Here is a 17,561-nt window from a genome sequence, read left to right on the forward strand (position 1 = left end):
ATATTTCACACTCAATTAAATAAATGACATATTTGGTGTTACAAGTCATTTTGTTTTTTATATGGAACATTTAATTTGTGTTGTTAGATTTAAATGATGTTCCAACCTTAATGTTTTTGCAACACAAACATCTGGTTTTCTGGCATTTTGAAACGTAGTTATCTTTGTTATCTGTACCATTTAGTTTATGGTGTCTAAGCACACTTAGGGCCAGGATATTTCTAATTGTAGTGGCTCTCCTATAGATAATTCTTGGAAGGTTAGGGATCTTTATGATGTATGTCTTTTCTGAGGGTAGACCAATGTTTCTGCATAATGTTCCTGATCGCATGATGTTGTGTACTGTATCTAGTGATGAAATTGGTTTCCTGTCGGCTGTTGTTCTTTACGTCTTTTATAGATTTTTCTTTTGATTGGACACATTCAATTTGGCTTAACATTTTAGCCTTCTTCTATCCTCCTTTCAGTATTTCTTCAGGGTAGCCCTTTTCCTTGAATTTTTCTCTTAGAGTATTTGCTTGTTTGTGATAGACATCAGTACTTGTGCAGTTTTTACGTATCCTCTTGTACTGCGAAAAAGGGATGTTTCTAATCCATTTCTTGTGGTGTGAACTGGAATAGTTGAGATAATTATTTGAGTCGACCTTTCTGAAGTGTGTTCTCGTGTTGAAACACTCTCCTTCATGGTAAATTTCCAAGTCTAAAAATGTGATTTCAGTGGGACTTTTCTCTAGGGTGAAGGATATTCCCCTGGAGTTGTTATTTAAGTGCTTCTGGAACTGTACTGCTTCTTCTATGGGTCCTGACCACAGAAGGAATAGGTCATCAATAAAGCGCCTATAAGTCACTATGTGTTTAAGGAATGGATTATGTTCTTTATTCAAGAAGTGGTAGTCTTCAAAGCCCCCCATAAACAGGTTGGCAAAGGTTGGTGCTACTCGTGTCCCCATTGCCGTACCCAGTTTTTGGTGGTAGAGCTAAGTCATATGTGAAGTAGTTATTGCTTAAGACTATATGTAGGCATTCTAGAATGAATAATCTTCTCTCCTTTGTTATGGTGGTATCCCTTTCAAGGTATCCCTTTTTGATGTTCAATATTTGAGTATAATCAATTTAAATCAAGGGTTAAAAAGATCTATTCTTTGTTCCATTTGAGACTATGCATAAAGGATAATAAAGCAGTTATAAAGCATAATATTTAAGAAATTAATGAAGATGGCTGTATAACTATAGAAGTCAGGGAAAAAAATGCAAACATTTGTTGCAAAATTCTTTAAAGGGGTTGTACAGCCTTAAATTATATCCATCCATCTGGGGGGCTGTAAAAATAGTCCTTTGCACCCACTTATCAGTGCCATGCTGCTGTTTGTGCATTCCCATGAGCTTGCTACAGTATTGAATCTAATTCTGTAGCAGGCGAGCTGTAGTAGTAAGACAACAGCACCTGCTTCTGCAAACAGGGGCCTGGCACCGAAGGGTGGCGGCACAGGACAATGGGACCAACAGAGAAGGTAAACATAAGTTTATTTTGGTTTTTACAGCTCCCCAACAGGATATAACATCTCTTTAAAAAGGATTTACACTTACATATTGGGGATACAATGCATCCTAAAATTCAGCAAGCTTTCCCCCACTTATTTGACCTGATTATTTGGCATTGAAAGACAAACTACTCTTCATCTACAGTATCAGTCTATGACACAGAACAACATTTCATTGATCCTGGCCACCTATAAGACCATTTTTTTAATATTTTTCTGCAAACAGACATCTAAGGTGTCTCTGGAAACCTAAAACAGGTAAAAAAACAGCCTTGCCTGTGTGCTACTCTTAAGAAGATTATCAGGAATATGCAGGTCACTGCATCTTGGACCTTGAGAGCTGATCGAGGTGGGTCATGAGGACAGATTTAGAAGTGTAGTCTAAGGACAGGAACACTTTTGCAAACACCCTCTAACATTCAAATTCTACAAGTTAACATGTATGATGAGATCACAAACCTCCTGTCTCTCAGGGGGAAATAGCATCTATCTCTAGACATATCTTCCACCCCTCCTAGATTGGACAGAACAGTCATGGATTTAGGGTCTGTATCAAAAGGTACGAGATGTGTTCCAGAATCAACTTTATCTGTTGTCCAGTGGCACATCATTATAGACATTATTAGTGGGGGTTAAAGAAAGGGAGCAATATTATACTTGATGAGTATTGCAGTTCCAGATACTTATGTCTGTCCAACTGTCCTGGGTGTGTTAAAGGTATAATAAACTGGTTTTAAAATCTATTCTCCTGTTTTTAGAACAAAGGGAGTAGGACACTAACCATTTTCTAATTATAACATCAAAGTTCCATTACCATGTAAAAATCATTTGTGTTTTTTTGTCTTGCATTAGTGCACAAATTATACCAACATTTGTGTAAGGTAAAAGGAAAATTTACTTATTAAAAAAATTGTATGAAAATACCCCAAAATATTACAATCATTTGTTTTTTATTATTGGAAAATACATATAACAGAATTTACTAGCGGATACATTACTAAATAAGCCAAGCACTTGTAAGTTACTTACTTTTCTTTCAAAATTAACCTGTTTTCCTTTTTCCAGCAGTCTTTAAAATCAGTGCTAAATTCATGCCAAATAGAAAAGAATGAGCACGGTGATACTTCCTTTTCTCCAATTTTAGGCTTAACACAAAAATAGACTGTCGTTTCCAGAAATCTGTAAACCAACAATACATTTTTACAAAAGTAAAAAAAAAAGAGGCATGAAGAAGTTATTGCTATGCCAACTTATGCACTGTTACCTAAAAAGTATTTAAAGAAGCACTCTAGCTCTAGTTTCCTATATTATACTACTACCCCACATCGCAAACATGGCAAGGCTGACTGCACATGCTGCAGATTCAGTGCAGATTTTGGTGTGGAAATTCTGCAGCATAATACAATAGAATTAAAGTGCATGTGATTTGGACAAATTAACAGACAATGCCTTTTATATTTGCTCAGTGCGGAAAATAAAATAATGATCATGTCACTACTGTGCGTCCTCCACAGTGTATGGGAGAGGAAAAGGTTTACAGTCTTCATGCAGAAGTCCTTCATACTTCTAATGGGAAAAAAAGAGACAACACTGAATGAAAAACACTGATAAAAAACCTGTGTATTGGATCCGGTTTTTCCGTATGACAATCTGCAATGTGTGCAGATAGTCTTGTGCCGTCATAGACCTTGGGCTTTAAAGAGATTGTGGCCTCCCCAATGGTCTAAAATTTTTAAATGACCTGATGTGCATAAAAACAGTAATAACAAACCAAAATAACAACATAACCAAATGTAAATCAAAGTTCCAAATATGGATGGCACCCAAACTGCTTCTTACCTCATGCTCGTGGATATTAACAGCGTATCCAAATGAAGAAATGGTCCCAGCATCTCGAGGTAGCTTTTAACGTCTTTTTATTGTAGGAACAATTTGTTATAAAGTATAGCATCCATTTACTATTCTGGACACGTTTCGGCCCTCATATACAGTTTGTGGTTATACAGCAAGTTCGTCGTCCTCTTTGGTCACATGGGGGAATAACCTCCGGGTCATCGTATCATCACTGTGTCAGGTGAAGGTCAAATGGCTCATTATGTGATCCCACTCCGTTCATGTGATAGCATCACATGATCACTTTAGTATACAAAAGTCATAGTATCCATACATTACCAAGATTCAGCAAATAAGGCAGGTATGTTACGACTTACAGATGAAAGCCAATCTTAATTATTAGAAGTAACGTATGATGCACTATTATTATGTATTATTGTTATTAGTAAATATACAAATATAAATGCTAGTATTTCCACAAACACAAGTATTAGTAACGCTCAGTAGTATAAACAAATTTAGTTTAAAAGATACCATAGATGTGTTTTTCACAAGATAATATTCTGTATCTAAAAAAGAAGGAATAGATGGTAATTGATAAATGGATCACAATCTATGAATTTCATACACTCTGTTTTCAATTCATGGATCCAATATGCTTCCTGTCTAAGTAGTAGTTGATTCACATCACCTCCTCGTCTTGGTGGGGTCTATGGTCTCAATAACTTGAAATCTCAATTGAGATATAGAGTGATTATGATCTTTGAAATGTTTAGGTATAGGGCATCCCTTGTTTGGCATGTAAAATACCCTTTCACTCCGTAGGCTTTTCCGGTCTGTTGATGGTAAAAATATTAATTTTTAATTACATTGCTGACACCCCAAACATGGAAAGGTACCTATCCTGGGTGTGGCTAGAAATGTTTGTTTGAGTACCTTTTTTTCACTCCCCAGGTCCTCTCTGACACTACAGGGTCAGGATCCCCCTTGACGCCCTACTACACTGGCCGAGTATTATCGGGTATGAAGAATACCTAGAGGACTACGAGTCCATCTACGTCCAACGTTTTTTTCGGAAGACCCGGAATATTCTAATAAGTTTGAGCGAATTTTAAACAAAGTTATTGGGACCCACTGGCGCAATTAGTGTACAGGTGAGCTAAGAGTTGGTAAATTGCCTTTGCTAGTAATAGCAGTATGCCCTTGTGCTTACTTACCAAAGGATAAGTGAACAATTTATTTGAATTACTTGCATTGGCTCTAAGAAGGAGTTTTATGGAGAAGATACACACTGAATACAAAGGTGTTTGCACTAACCTGGATCAAGGGCTGTTTCGAGGTTGCTTGTTTCCTCGCGTTTCCCCGGCGTTAAACTTGTATTGTTGTGCTGAGGCACTGTCGGGGGTACCTGTGATGTCACTTTTTTTCAGTACGGAGAGATGGATGGAGCAAATTGCACTACCACCTAACGCGTTTTCGAAAGCTCCGGCTTTCTTCCTCAGGGTTGAAGTACGCTCTTGTGTCTCTTCTATATAAAAGCTCTGTAGTGCGGTAACATAGAGCAGTGTTGGCGAACCTTTTAGCAGCCGAGTACCCAAATTGTAACCCAAAACCCTGCTTATTTATCGTGAGGTGCCAACCAAAAATTAAAGCAGCAACTTATTGCTCCCTGTTCCACAACTTTCAATCATATTGGCCTCCTGAGGACAGCAACACAGTAGAAAGATGGAAAAGTTTCATAATTTTAGCTTCTTTACAGTTCCCCTCCGTTCCCCTCTGCCAGCAGGAGGTCCTCCAAAAATAATTCGACCCTGCTTAATTCTCCCTCTTCGTACAGTCCCAAGTAGCGAAGTAAGTATCAAAATATGACTGAAAGCAGCATCTTTTAAGTTGCTTGGAACTGCAGGAAGATTCTTTGAGTCCTATCTGATGTGCTGGGGTGATGGTCCGGGTGCCCACAAAAAGGGCTCCGAGTGCCGCCTCTGGCACCCGTGCCATAGGTTCGCCACCACTGTCATAGAGGATCGTTCACATTGTTTTATTTTATACTGGCTTTCTGTTTTTTTTTTAAAAACTATATAATTGACTTGAATCTTTTTAAAATCTTTATTAATATATAGTAATAAAAAAATTAAATTCTTTGTGCACTAAAATGTGGACTAAAAAGCAAATAACTCGATTTCACTATTTTAGCCGTTTGGCATTAAAGTGTCCAAATCGAATATCCATCGACTTTCTACCCTGGACATTTTTACCCTGGAGTTTTTATAAAATCTCCCCCTCTCCACTCGTTCAACCTTTAAAATACCATAAACTATAGTTCCATCTATTATCCTCCATGTTTCTGTTTGTAGTGTCTTGATAATGGGTGACCTGTGACTTTTTTATCAATATTCCTGAAATGCTCATTGATCCTTGTCACCAGTTTCCACCAGTTCGTCCAATGTATTTTTTTGTTGCAAGGACATTGTATACAGTACACCACTCCTCTCGTATTGCAATTAATGCATTTTTTATTGTAAACAAAATTGTGTATTTGTCTTTGTTCATTAGTCTGTTTGCACATGTTGCAACACAAAATATGGTCCATTCTCAAATGATTTTGTCTTGGATAAAATGTCCCAGTGTTTAAAAATAATTTGCTAAAATATTCCATGAAAATTTCTTAAAATTAGACTGTTACTAAAACATTTTTGAAAACACGTTAGGTAGCAGTGCAATTTGCTACATCCAACTTTCCGTACCGAAAAAAAGTGACGTCACAGGTACCCCCGACAGTGCCAGCGAAGCCACCGTCCGGGGCTTCTAAGCGGGAACTGTTTCAACATAGTTGATCGTTCCATGAGGATTGTGGAAGAAGTGCACGATTGTGGCCCATGTTCACCTAAATTCCTGAGCATCAATTGATGCAGCAGCAATGTCCCGCAGTTAACTGGAGGATTCCCTCAATGCAACAATACAAGTAAAACGCCGGGGAAACAAGCAACATCCAGGTTAGTGCAAACACCACTGTATTCGGTGTGTATCTTCTCCATAAAACCATTTTTTAGTGCCAGCGCAGGTAATTCAAATAAATTTTCACTTAACCTTTGGTAAGTAAGCACAAGGGCATACTGCTATTATCACTGAAGGTGATTTACCAACTCCTAGCTCACCTGTACACTAATTTGCGCCAGTGGGTCCGAATAACTTTGTTTAAAATTCGCTCAAACTTATTAGAATAATCCCTGTCTTCAGAAAAAAACCGTTGGACGTAGATGGACCCGTAGTCCATCCTCGAGGTATACTCAAAGAGGAGGTAGATATTACTACACAGCAACTGAAAGATTCCTTATCACTGGAGGACTTCGAGACCCTTAATTCAATTGTGGACACTTACCTGAAAGAATTTCGGGCAGAGACGCAAGAGAAGAAAAAGAAGAGACTCTGAGGACTACCTATTAAAAAGCGTTTATAAATGGCAGGAATCACCAGACTTCTCATCCCAAAGCTGGATACCATAAGGAAGTGGATACCAGTCATCAAGCTCAGGCAGCGATTTTTCATATTCCAGACAAGACAATTGTCCTTTTTCCTTCCTTTGCAGTGAGTCTTTCCTCACATTGTGCTATACCGTAACTATTCTGCGTACCCTTTGAAATTGTGACTTAGGGATTGACTTCTTTGTGGACAAGGGATGTGCACTACTAAAGTGTAATAGACTATTCCTGTCCGCTTATTTTCTATACAAGTCTAAGGACAAATTGCCATCCACATTTTTAATACTATGGGTATCCAGAAAGCTAACCTCTTTCTTATCATATGTAGCTGTGAATTTCAGTTCTGTCCATACTGAGTTCAGGTATGTCAAAAATGATTGGAGAGTGTCGAGTGGCCCCTCCCTCTTTTACACATCTTCTCATAATTCCTCTATGGCAGGTAAACATATATAAAATGGGCTTCAAAAAAAGGACTTGTATGTATTTGCAGACGGGGAGGGGGGGGGGGGCGGAATCGACCCAATAGCTGTCCCCCTTTTCTGTATGTAAAAGTCACTCTGAAGCATGAAAAAAATTATTTGTTAATACTAGACTAAGTGCATCTAGAATAAACATCTTTTTTTAACGTCAAAATAACTTTGTTCCAATAATGACTCTGTAGCTTTTAATCCCTTAGAATGCTCAATCGAGGTGTTTAAACTTATTACATCAATAGTAACTAGCCAAGTATCATCAGTAAGTTCAGTCAAACCTTTTATCGTAGTAAAAAATCATTGGTATCTAACAGGAACGAAGGCATCTTTTTAGTAAGTGGAGTCAACAGTTTTCCAGTGTTATGGCTAATGGGGATAATACCGAACCAACTGATGCCACAATGGGCCTACCCAGGGGGTCAACAAGTGTTTTATGAATCTTTGGCAAGATATAGAACATTGGAATCACTGGTGACTCCTGCTGAAAAAATTTACCAAGTTTTTCTATATTATTTTTATTCTGTAGTATCATTTAAAGTGTTTTTCTTCACCAAATCTGCAATTTTGTATTTGTCTCGTAGGATTTTGTTTCTCATATGTATTATTATCTGACAATTGACGTAGTATCTCTTTTTTATAGGTCCATAATTACTATGGCTCCACATTTGTCTGCAGGCTTTAGTATTATTTGCCTGTCCTCCAACAAAGTATTCATTGCTAATTTCTCTATTTTATTTTAATTTGGATGAATGTTATATCTACCCCTTTGAATATTATTCAAATCCTTTTCAGTGTCCCTTTGTACTAGATGTATAAAGGTTTCAACTGGATTGTGAGTTTTTGAGGGGTTATAAGTACTCTCGTCTTAAGGCCCAGATCCACTAATTCAATTAATGGCTTGTTACTTTCCCTTGCATTCACTTATATATATCGTTTTGTGGAAAAATGGGATTTTAAACGTACATTTCAGAAAAACCTTTGTAAATCAATATCCAAAGTAAAATAATTCATTATTTCTATAGTACTAAATGAGAGTCCCTTTTGTAACAAAGAGTTTCTCTTTATGATTAGTAATACCTTTGTGGAGATGGTCAATTGTCAGCAAAATAATGTCCATTGAGCATTTGTTTAAAATTCGCTTACATTTATTAGTATATTCCGGGTCTTCAGAAAAAAGTTGGACGTAGATGGACTCGTAGTCCTCTAGGTATTCTTCCTATCCAATAATACTTGGCCATTGTAATAGCATGGAGTTTCTATGTGGCTAGTCTCCTTGATTCACGCTCCAAGTCCCGTCTCCTGTATTCATTTGAAGGGACATGTAAAAAGTCAGCTGAGCCTGTTGTTTGGGAGATAATGTGATCCACCTCCTGGGGATACCCAGAAAAGGTGTTAGCAAACACTCGCTCTGTGGTGGGATGACTTCCGACCCGACTCGCGTTTTGGCTCATATAGAGCCTTCATCTGGCTCTATACGAGCCGAAACGCGCGTCGGGCGGCAGTCATCCCCGGACATCGGATCTATCACCTAACCAATACTTGGTAAGGACTGGTTTCCACTTTGTTTTAAACGGTCTCGTTTTGGTTTATTGAAATAGCTCAAACGTTTATTACGCTAGCACTTGCGCTATACCTACATTGAACAACACTATATGTAGCCATATATCTCTACACACCAGCCCTCCTTTTTATTGTATTACACTTTATATGTCCGGGCTTTGACTGCCTTTTGCAGCTGTACACCACCATTTCAATCCTGTCTTTTGGCTATCTATACTTTTAAACTGTGGTTTTTTATGTACATAACTGTTCGATATAAAGATTGTCAATTTTTTACCTGACCATGTATTTCATTGCCTTATTCTTTCACCTCATTGTGAGGGGTACAATAGGTTTTGTATAATTTATGTGTGTTTAGTAAGGCATTATTTTGGGTATGTGACTTGCACAGGACTTATAATCAATCAACTAACACTAGCCAAATGGCATAGTTTCTGTCCTAGTGCCTTTCCTGTCTCCAATGTTTGTTTTACTTAGACAGGAAGCCTACTGGATCCATGAATTAAAAAAGAGGTTTAAAAAGAGAGTATGAAATTAATAATAATTAATTGTGATCCATTAATCAATTACCATCTATTTCTTCTTTTTTAGATACAGAATATTATCTCGTGAAACACGTCTATGGTACTGTTAAAACAAAATTTGTTATATACTACTGAGTGTGACTAATACTTGTGTTTGTGGAAATACTAGCATTTATATTTGTATATTTACTAACAACAATAATCATTAATACTCTACATATGTACATCCTATGTTACTTCTAATAATTAAGATCGGCTTTCATCTGTAAGTTGTTGCATACCTGCTGTATTCGCTGAATCTTGATAATGTATGGATACTATGGAATTTTGTATAATAAAGCAATTATGTGATGCTATCACATGACCGGAGTGGGATCACATGACGAGTCATGTGATCGTTACTTGATACAGTGATGATGCGATGACCCGGAAGTTATTCCTCCATGTGACCAATGAGGAAGAGGAACTTGCTATATAAGCACAAGCTGTATATGAGTTAGATAGCTATTGAAAAAGGCTCAGGAGGGCCGAAATGCAACCAGAATATTAAATGGATTCTATACTTTATTACAAATTGTATCTTCAAAAAAAAAAAAAAAATTGTGCCGGAACCATTTATTTCATTAACATAACCAATAATTGTACTAAATGGGACAATAACAAAAGCAGCCTAACTACATAGATACAGTACCATAAACCTTTACATTACATTATTAAAATAATTATAAAGAAACTTTATATGCAATGTATTCATACAGTCATAGGGGCACATCAACGAAGTACCTTGTGCCAGTTTTCTGTCGTACTTTGAACATTCTTTTATGTGCAAACTGAAGTGTCCTTCCCTCATACTGTATGTGTCACGGCTGTACTATTCTTCATGTAACACAAATTTTGTCATTGAAATGGGTGTTCTGATGCAGTCTTTCTAACATAATGTTTAAATATTTTCCTCACAGCCAAAGTTAAACAGAAAGGTCTATATTTTCCCAGATCACTTTTTGATTCTTGTTGTATATTGGCATTATCCTAATGAATCTTTAAATATAAAAATAAAGATCAATCACAACACATAATTCCATCAATACCCTGGCATAACTACCACTGTAGCAGATACCTTGTTAAGCGGCCCAGGATGCACGGATGAGTCATAATTTATAAATGCACAGGCCCTTATCAGCCTGGGGCTGTGGGCCCTGTAGGTGGCTAGGCTTAGCAGGGACTTAGAGGGATGGGCATGGCATGAATAAATTATGACTCAGCTGTGCCCCCCGGGCCCGTCCCTCTATGTTCCTGATGCATAGTTGCTGCTGGCCGACCCACCTCTATTTCAGTTTGTCCTCTTCTCTACACATTCATATGTGTGTGTGTGTGTATATTCTCTATGCATTCATGTGTGTGTATGTATCTGCATGTGTACCTGTTTGTGTATATATATATATATATATATATATATATATATATATATATATACATATACAACAAGAAAATGTTCAATCTGCACTATTCAAAAAAAAGCAAAAATATAAAAATGTAAAGGATGGGTGCACACTTATAAGGGCCAGGTTAAAGTGAAAATACCTTTGTGGATGTTTTAAACTCACTGTTAACAAATCCACCACTCCATACAAATAAAAAACATCATACATCATGTGACCAATTCAGGTGTGTAGACAAGTATAATACACACATCTCTGCTAGTATATCATAAACCATCATGTTATATATACATGCAAAAATCTCTTATACAGCAATGTGTCATTATTACAATATATTTGACCTACACACTTACTATACTGGTGTATCACCTTATCTCCTTCGGTTTTGTGAAATTCAAATAGTGCCAATTCCCTCTTACCTCAGAGAGCCATCCATCTATCAAGTGCTCCACATGATAATTTGGCCAACCTAGTACTCATTAGAACCAAGCGCCGCTTTCCGGTGCACACAATACTTTTTGGCGTATGCACATAAAGTCCTGCCAGATTCAATCAGCTGCTGCAAGCCACCTGTCTTGTAGTGCTTGTGCACCACACTAACATATCAGACTGCCTGCCTCCAAAAGGTACCAGTTATGGGTATACTCTGTGACCCTTTATCCCCTCATACACTGTTTATACCTGACCTAGATATTTTTCTTTACTCATCTTTGATCTAGACATCGTTATGTAAATGTCTACAGTCTCTTGATCAGCCGCTAAGAAACTCATCAACTACAAGCTACACAGCGCCACTTTGGCCAAATACATTAAAGTTGAAAGAATTCCGATTCTGCGTTTTCTGCGTTCCATTAAGACCAACTTTATTTAGTGAAGACACGGAATATAGATCACAGTTCAAGAAAATATTGAACAAATGTTCCATAGACATCATGATCCTCACTATTTCCTTCTTGCAAAAAGCTATTTCCAGTACTCAAGAACAGGTCTCATCAATGTAACAACAGTTCCAAACTCTAAGCGAAAATTGATCATTAATAGAAGCAACAAAGAGAAAGAAATTTTGTCAGGACACAGAGGACTACAAGACCTCAAGGGTATACAGATGGCACAAGGGTTTTATTCCATACAATCATACTCAATGCAGGTCATCCTCCCAAGGATCTTCATGTACAGATTCAGGCTAAAAGCGCCAACTCTCCCAGCAGTCTTTTGTAGAACCATGCAGATGCCCAAGAAGAAGACCATGATGCGTGGGGGCAGTCCAAGATACACCAGCACCAATCCGATAACAACCAGATCCCAGGTATGACACTTGCTCCCACAACTAATGAATCACTTGTGATCAACATATCCTCATATACACAGAGCCCAGCGGAGATAGCCCTTCGTTCTGTCCTTCTAACCACCCTATCTCAACCCTCGACCATTAATGTGATTAGCATCAAGAATCTGGTGCTTAGAACTAAAAGTTCCTACATGCCTCCCAGGAATAATCCCTATTCACTAGAAACCTTGAACATTTCTGTCATGAAGTACAACTAGGTCACTTTAAATCAAGGAACAACATGAGCAACCTGGACCACCAAGCAGGGGCGTTGCTAGGGTGGTAAAAGATCCGGGGCAGGGCCCCAATGCATGTGTATCGCACTTTCAGTTATGCCTCCTCCTGTAAATAACCCCCTTACATCTGGTTGTGCCAATAACAATGTTACTTCTGATATATACAGCTACAGAAACCACAGGAGAAATCCCTACTGGTTACATCCAGTGACTGCAGGTGATGTGTTCTCCATCTTCTCTATTAGGCATCACCACATCTAATGTTCCAATTGTTCCTACGTATTGGTTCCCTGATATGCTGCTGCTGCCCCTAACAATCTCCCCCAAATACTGTAAGGCTGCGCTCACATGATTGTCTTGCATTTAAACAAAACCAGGTGCTTGTTACGCATCACATGTGTTTTACTAGAAACACAAATGAGATGAAACCGAGGCCTGTCCTAGGGCCATGTGTGAACACGCTCCAAGAAATGTGCCCTACACATCCCCCCAGTAACGTGCCCCACATAGTTACCTCCAGTAATGTACTCCAATCAGTAATGTCCCCCGCACATTCCCCCAGTAAGGAATGTGCCCACACAGCTGCCCAGTAAGTAATGTGTCCACGTAGCCCCCCCCAGTAAGTAATGTATCCACACAGCCCCCCCCGTAAGTAATGTGTCCACACAGCCCCCCAGTAAGTAATATTCCACACACAACCCTCCAGTGATATCCCCCACACAGCCCCCAGTAAGTAATGTTCCCACACAGCCCCACCAGTCAGTAATGTGTCCACACAGCCCTCCAGTAATATCCCCCACACAGCCCCAGTAAGTAATGTGCCCACACAGCCCCCAGTAAGTAATGTGTCCACACAGACCCCCATAAGTAATGTGCCCTCACAGACCCCCAGTAAGTAATGTTCCCACACAGCCCCCTAGTAAGTAATGTGTCCACACAGCCCCCAAGTAAATAATGTCCCCACACAGCCCCTAATATTCTCCCCCTTCCCTAGTCCCTATCATATCTCCCCCCTCATCTCACAGATGCAGGTCTGTGTGTGCACTCCTTCAGCCTCTGGGAGTCTTATTCTCACAGAGACTGCAGCTACTGCTGGGGAAAGCAGTGACTGCACATGTTCTCATCACGATCTGTGTCCTCAGGAGAGAGCAAAGGAATCTCCTGGGAAGTGGGGCTGATGTCCTGCTGACCCGGGGCGATCCAGGGCTCTGGCCAAAAGATAATGGCCACGAGCACAGTACGTTACATGTGGCAGAGTACTCTGGGAAGAATAAAGGAACAACCTTGATCACATGTGCCAGTTGTGTTGCACCAAGAGGTTCCATGACTCCTTCATCCCGAAGGCAATAGAACTATTTAACCATATGGTGGCTAAAGCGAAGGACTCAGTCACACCCTCAGTCCCCCCACCCAAAAAAAACCCTACCCCACCCCCCAAAAATAAGGTAGTAATTGTAATGTTATTTGTGTTGTTATGTGAAACACTGTTCAGTGTTGTAATGATGCACAAAACAATTTCCCAATGGCATTAATAAAGTTTTATTCTATTCTAGAAAAATTGAGGTGAGACAGATCATTCCTTCTTGCCAGTAGGAAGTGTCTGTGAGTGTCTGAGTGAGATTGTCTTGTAATGCAGGTGGGAGGGGCACAGACCAAACTGCATAGTGCAGACAAGAAAAGCTATTCATGAGAAGAATCTGCCCTGACTGACCTTAGGAGATTTAAAAATATCACATGATCATACCCTTTGCTGTGACACTCCTATTCAAGGCCGGTATCACATTATTCCATGATCAGTCTGTGATCATGGCCATCTCGAGTGCGGTGCCACGTACAGATCACTGTGCTGGAGATTCAACTCCATGCAATATATTTGGCACTCGTCATGGCAGTGATCACTATGCTGGTATTGAACTCCTTGCATTATATTGATATACAAGTCAGTTGCACAGCACTCGTTATGTGATGGTCTACTGCTTTATTGGAGTTCAGCTGTGTTTAATTAACAGCTCACAGTGCATGTCAGAGTATATGAGAATCATAAAGTCTAAAGAACTGCCCAAGGAGCTCAGATAAGGGATATGGGAGAACGTTCCACAAAGATAAATATCAGTGCGGCCCTCCACCAGTTGGGGCTTTTTGGCAGAGTGTGCCTCTCCTCAGTGCAAGACATATGAAAGCCTGCATACAGTTTGCAAAAAAACACATGAAGTCTCCCAGACTGAGAAATAAGAGGCTCTGGTCTTGTGAGATGAAGATTGAACTCTTTAGTGTTAATTCTAATGATATGGGGTTTTTCAGCTGTAGGGATCACTGGTTGTAATTTGAGGAAAGATGAATAGATATCCTGGATAAAAACTTCTACCACAGTGTTCCAGACCTCACACTGGGCCGAAGGTTCACCTTCCAAAAAGACAATAAGCACACAGCTAAAAAAACAAGGCAGTGGATTGAGAACAACTCTGTGATCATTCTTGACTGGCCCAGCCACAGCCCTGACCCAATTGAGAATCTCACAACCCAACCTGACTGAACTGGAGAGAATCTGCAAGAAACAATGGCATGGAATCCTCCAGGTGTGAAAAACTTGTTGCAGAATTCCCAAAAAGGCCGTGGCTAGTACTCATGGCTGTACTAGCTCAAAAGGTGCTTCTAATAAATACTGAGATAAATACTCTACTCTACTATAATTATGACCATGTGATGTTTCAGTTTTTAAAAAAAAATAAATTACAAAAATATCTACATTTCTCTGTCAAGATGGGGTGCAGAGTGTACATTAATGAGCAACGTTTGGTAAAACTTACCAATTGCCTGCAATTAAACAAAGAGTAAAAATTTAAAGGGGTCTGAATATTTTCCATACCCACTGTATATTTACAGCATATTTATTTTTGGTGTATATTTATATATTGAGGAAATTTTTGCGTTTGATGTTTTTTTATTGCTGGTAAATATATGTGCCGCATAGTCATTGGTGTGTTTATTATTTGCTTGTTTTACTAGGGCAGCAAAATGCCTTGTTCCATCTCTGGATTAAAGCTCTATTCTTTCCCTCCTGTCCCTGCAGTTTCAGTCTCTCCATTCTCTTATACAGTTGGGTCACATCTTCTGCCTGGCAAATCACAACCATTTTCAAACGCAACATGGCTTTGGTTGCTATGGGGCTGAAAGCCGGTTGATTGGTTACTCAGCAGTCAATTAAACTTCGGGTCCAGTCATCATTACCTAACCCCTTCACGACTGCCTTATGTATAAGTCCTGTTTGCACATGCCCCATTCAGATAGCACATGTATATATACATCATGACGGTGTCAAACTTAAAACAGTAATATCGCAACATTGGTATCCTATCCCCAATTCAGGTTCACCTAGAAACACAATGCTAATATTATATTACACTTTAACAGTAAAAAAAATATTTTTATATAGAGTTCTCATTTCCTGATTATAATGTTAGGAGTGAATATTTCCCTTTTATATCATATTAAATGGTAGATTATCCTTTTTAATGGGACACCAGAATCGTGTAAGTACCATAGTTCAGGAGATATGACCAATTGAATTGAGCCGTCCTCCACCCTGTTGACTGAGGGCAAAAAGCATAAGGAGCTGCAGAAGACAGTTTGCAAACATACATGCATCCTCTGTCTCTAAACCAGGAAAATAGCAATGGATTGACACCTTAAAGGACACCTGTCATCAGGTATGTGTCACTAGTCATGTCACTACTACCTGTTGGAGCAGCTCACAAGGATCCCATCCCAGCCTTTATCTAGTTATTTCATAGATTATTCATTGTAAAATCATCTATTCTTTATCTATTTATGTAAATGAGGCTGGTCACATGGTCAGAGGCAGTGATGTCACCCTGTTACCCCTCCCCTCTCCTCCCCCTGCTCATGTCTATCTGTAATGTATAGTAAAGCATGGCTAGTGTGTGTGCTGCATCTGCTGACATGCTGCATCCTCTTAATATACAGGGGTGAGACACAGACATCAGCTACACATGAATCTGACATGTTCTGCTATAACATGGCTGCCTGGAGCTGCTGTATCTCTCCTATACATACACACACAGGCTGCAGGAGGCGTGGCCACCAGCACCAGGAAGCACATCATTATACAGCCTCACATCATTACACAGGCTGACAGTCAAGCACTGGGGGTGTGGCTGTGCCTCCCACTCATGAATAGAGTGGACAGCTTGAATATGCTAATGACTCATTGGACATTTCACAGGTCATTTGTATACAGCTTTAGGACCTCATTGCTTAGGTTTACAGGCATGTAGAGGGACAATGAAGGGATAGAGGCAATGCTCTCTGATGGCAGTATATTTAGTTTAGGGGGGTTATTTTGCATGACGGGTTCTCTTTAAGTATTTATAACATAATTTGGTAAACATTTATACAATTTTACTGCTTATTAACTCCTTTAGGACACAGCCTTTTATGTTCATTTTCTTCAAAATCTGTATGAAGGCTTATTTTTGTGTAACAAATTTTATTTTGCAGATGATATATTTATTATTCCATGACTTATGCTGGGAAGCGTGAAAAAATTTGAAAAAAAAAATAACATGCAAAGTCCGACAGGCCCATGTTAAAGGTGCACCAAAAAAAATGTGGTTGCTCGCTGTTGGAGGTGTGCAGAGGGTGCCCGATTAATGAAAAACAGGTGCCAGAAATCCTGAAACATTTTTTCAATTAGATGTTATTAAAAAAAATGTTCCTGTGTGAAGAAAATTTCACATAAATGTAGCCATATGGTCCTTTAGAAACAAGACTGTGTCCTTGGTTACGGCCACCTCTGCTGGAGTGATTGCACAAGGAAACAAAAAATTCCTGAATATCAAATGTCCGAGGAGTTACTCTGGGTCCCACAGCCGTCCTGTAATAATGAATGCTGAATCCATGTGGTCAGACAGGACTCATTAGCGCATATCTGTCCACCGCTGGCAAAATGTGAGGTGGTCGTATCCGAGGAAGCTATCTCGTTTCTAAGGGACAACATGGCTACATTTATGAGAAATTATCTTCACACAGAAACAGTTTTTTTTAAATAACATCCAATTGAAGAAATGTTTACATATGACAAATGAATTAAATTAAATGTGAATGTCCAGATGGGAATACCCCTTTAAGA

The 17,561-nt window shown here is 39.1% G+C and overlaps 1 protein-coding gene across 1 annotated transcript in view; it reads right to left on the bottom strand.

Moving 5' to 3' along the window:
* The window catches only part of FMN2 (formin 2), a 280,120-nt gene that overhangs the window by 7,180 nt on the left and 255,379 nt on the right, over nt 1–17,561 (bottom strand). The window contains exon 16 of the mRNA XM_072141131.1: nt 2,571–2,720. Coding sequence (XP_071997232.1) covers nt 2,571–2,720 — 150 coding nt within the window. The remainder of the gene's footprint in view (nt 1–2,570; nt 2,721–17,561) is intronic.

This window comes from Engystomops pustulosus, chromosome 3 (assembly GCF_040894005.1).
Source record: "Engystomops pustulosus chromosome 3, aEngPut4.maternal, whole genome shotgun sequence".
NCBI classification, from domain to species: domain Eukaryota; kingdom Metazoa; phylum Chordata; class Amphibia; order Anura; family Leptodactylidae; genus Engystomops; species Engystomops pustulosus.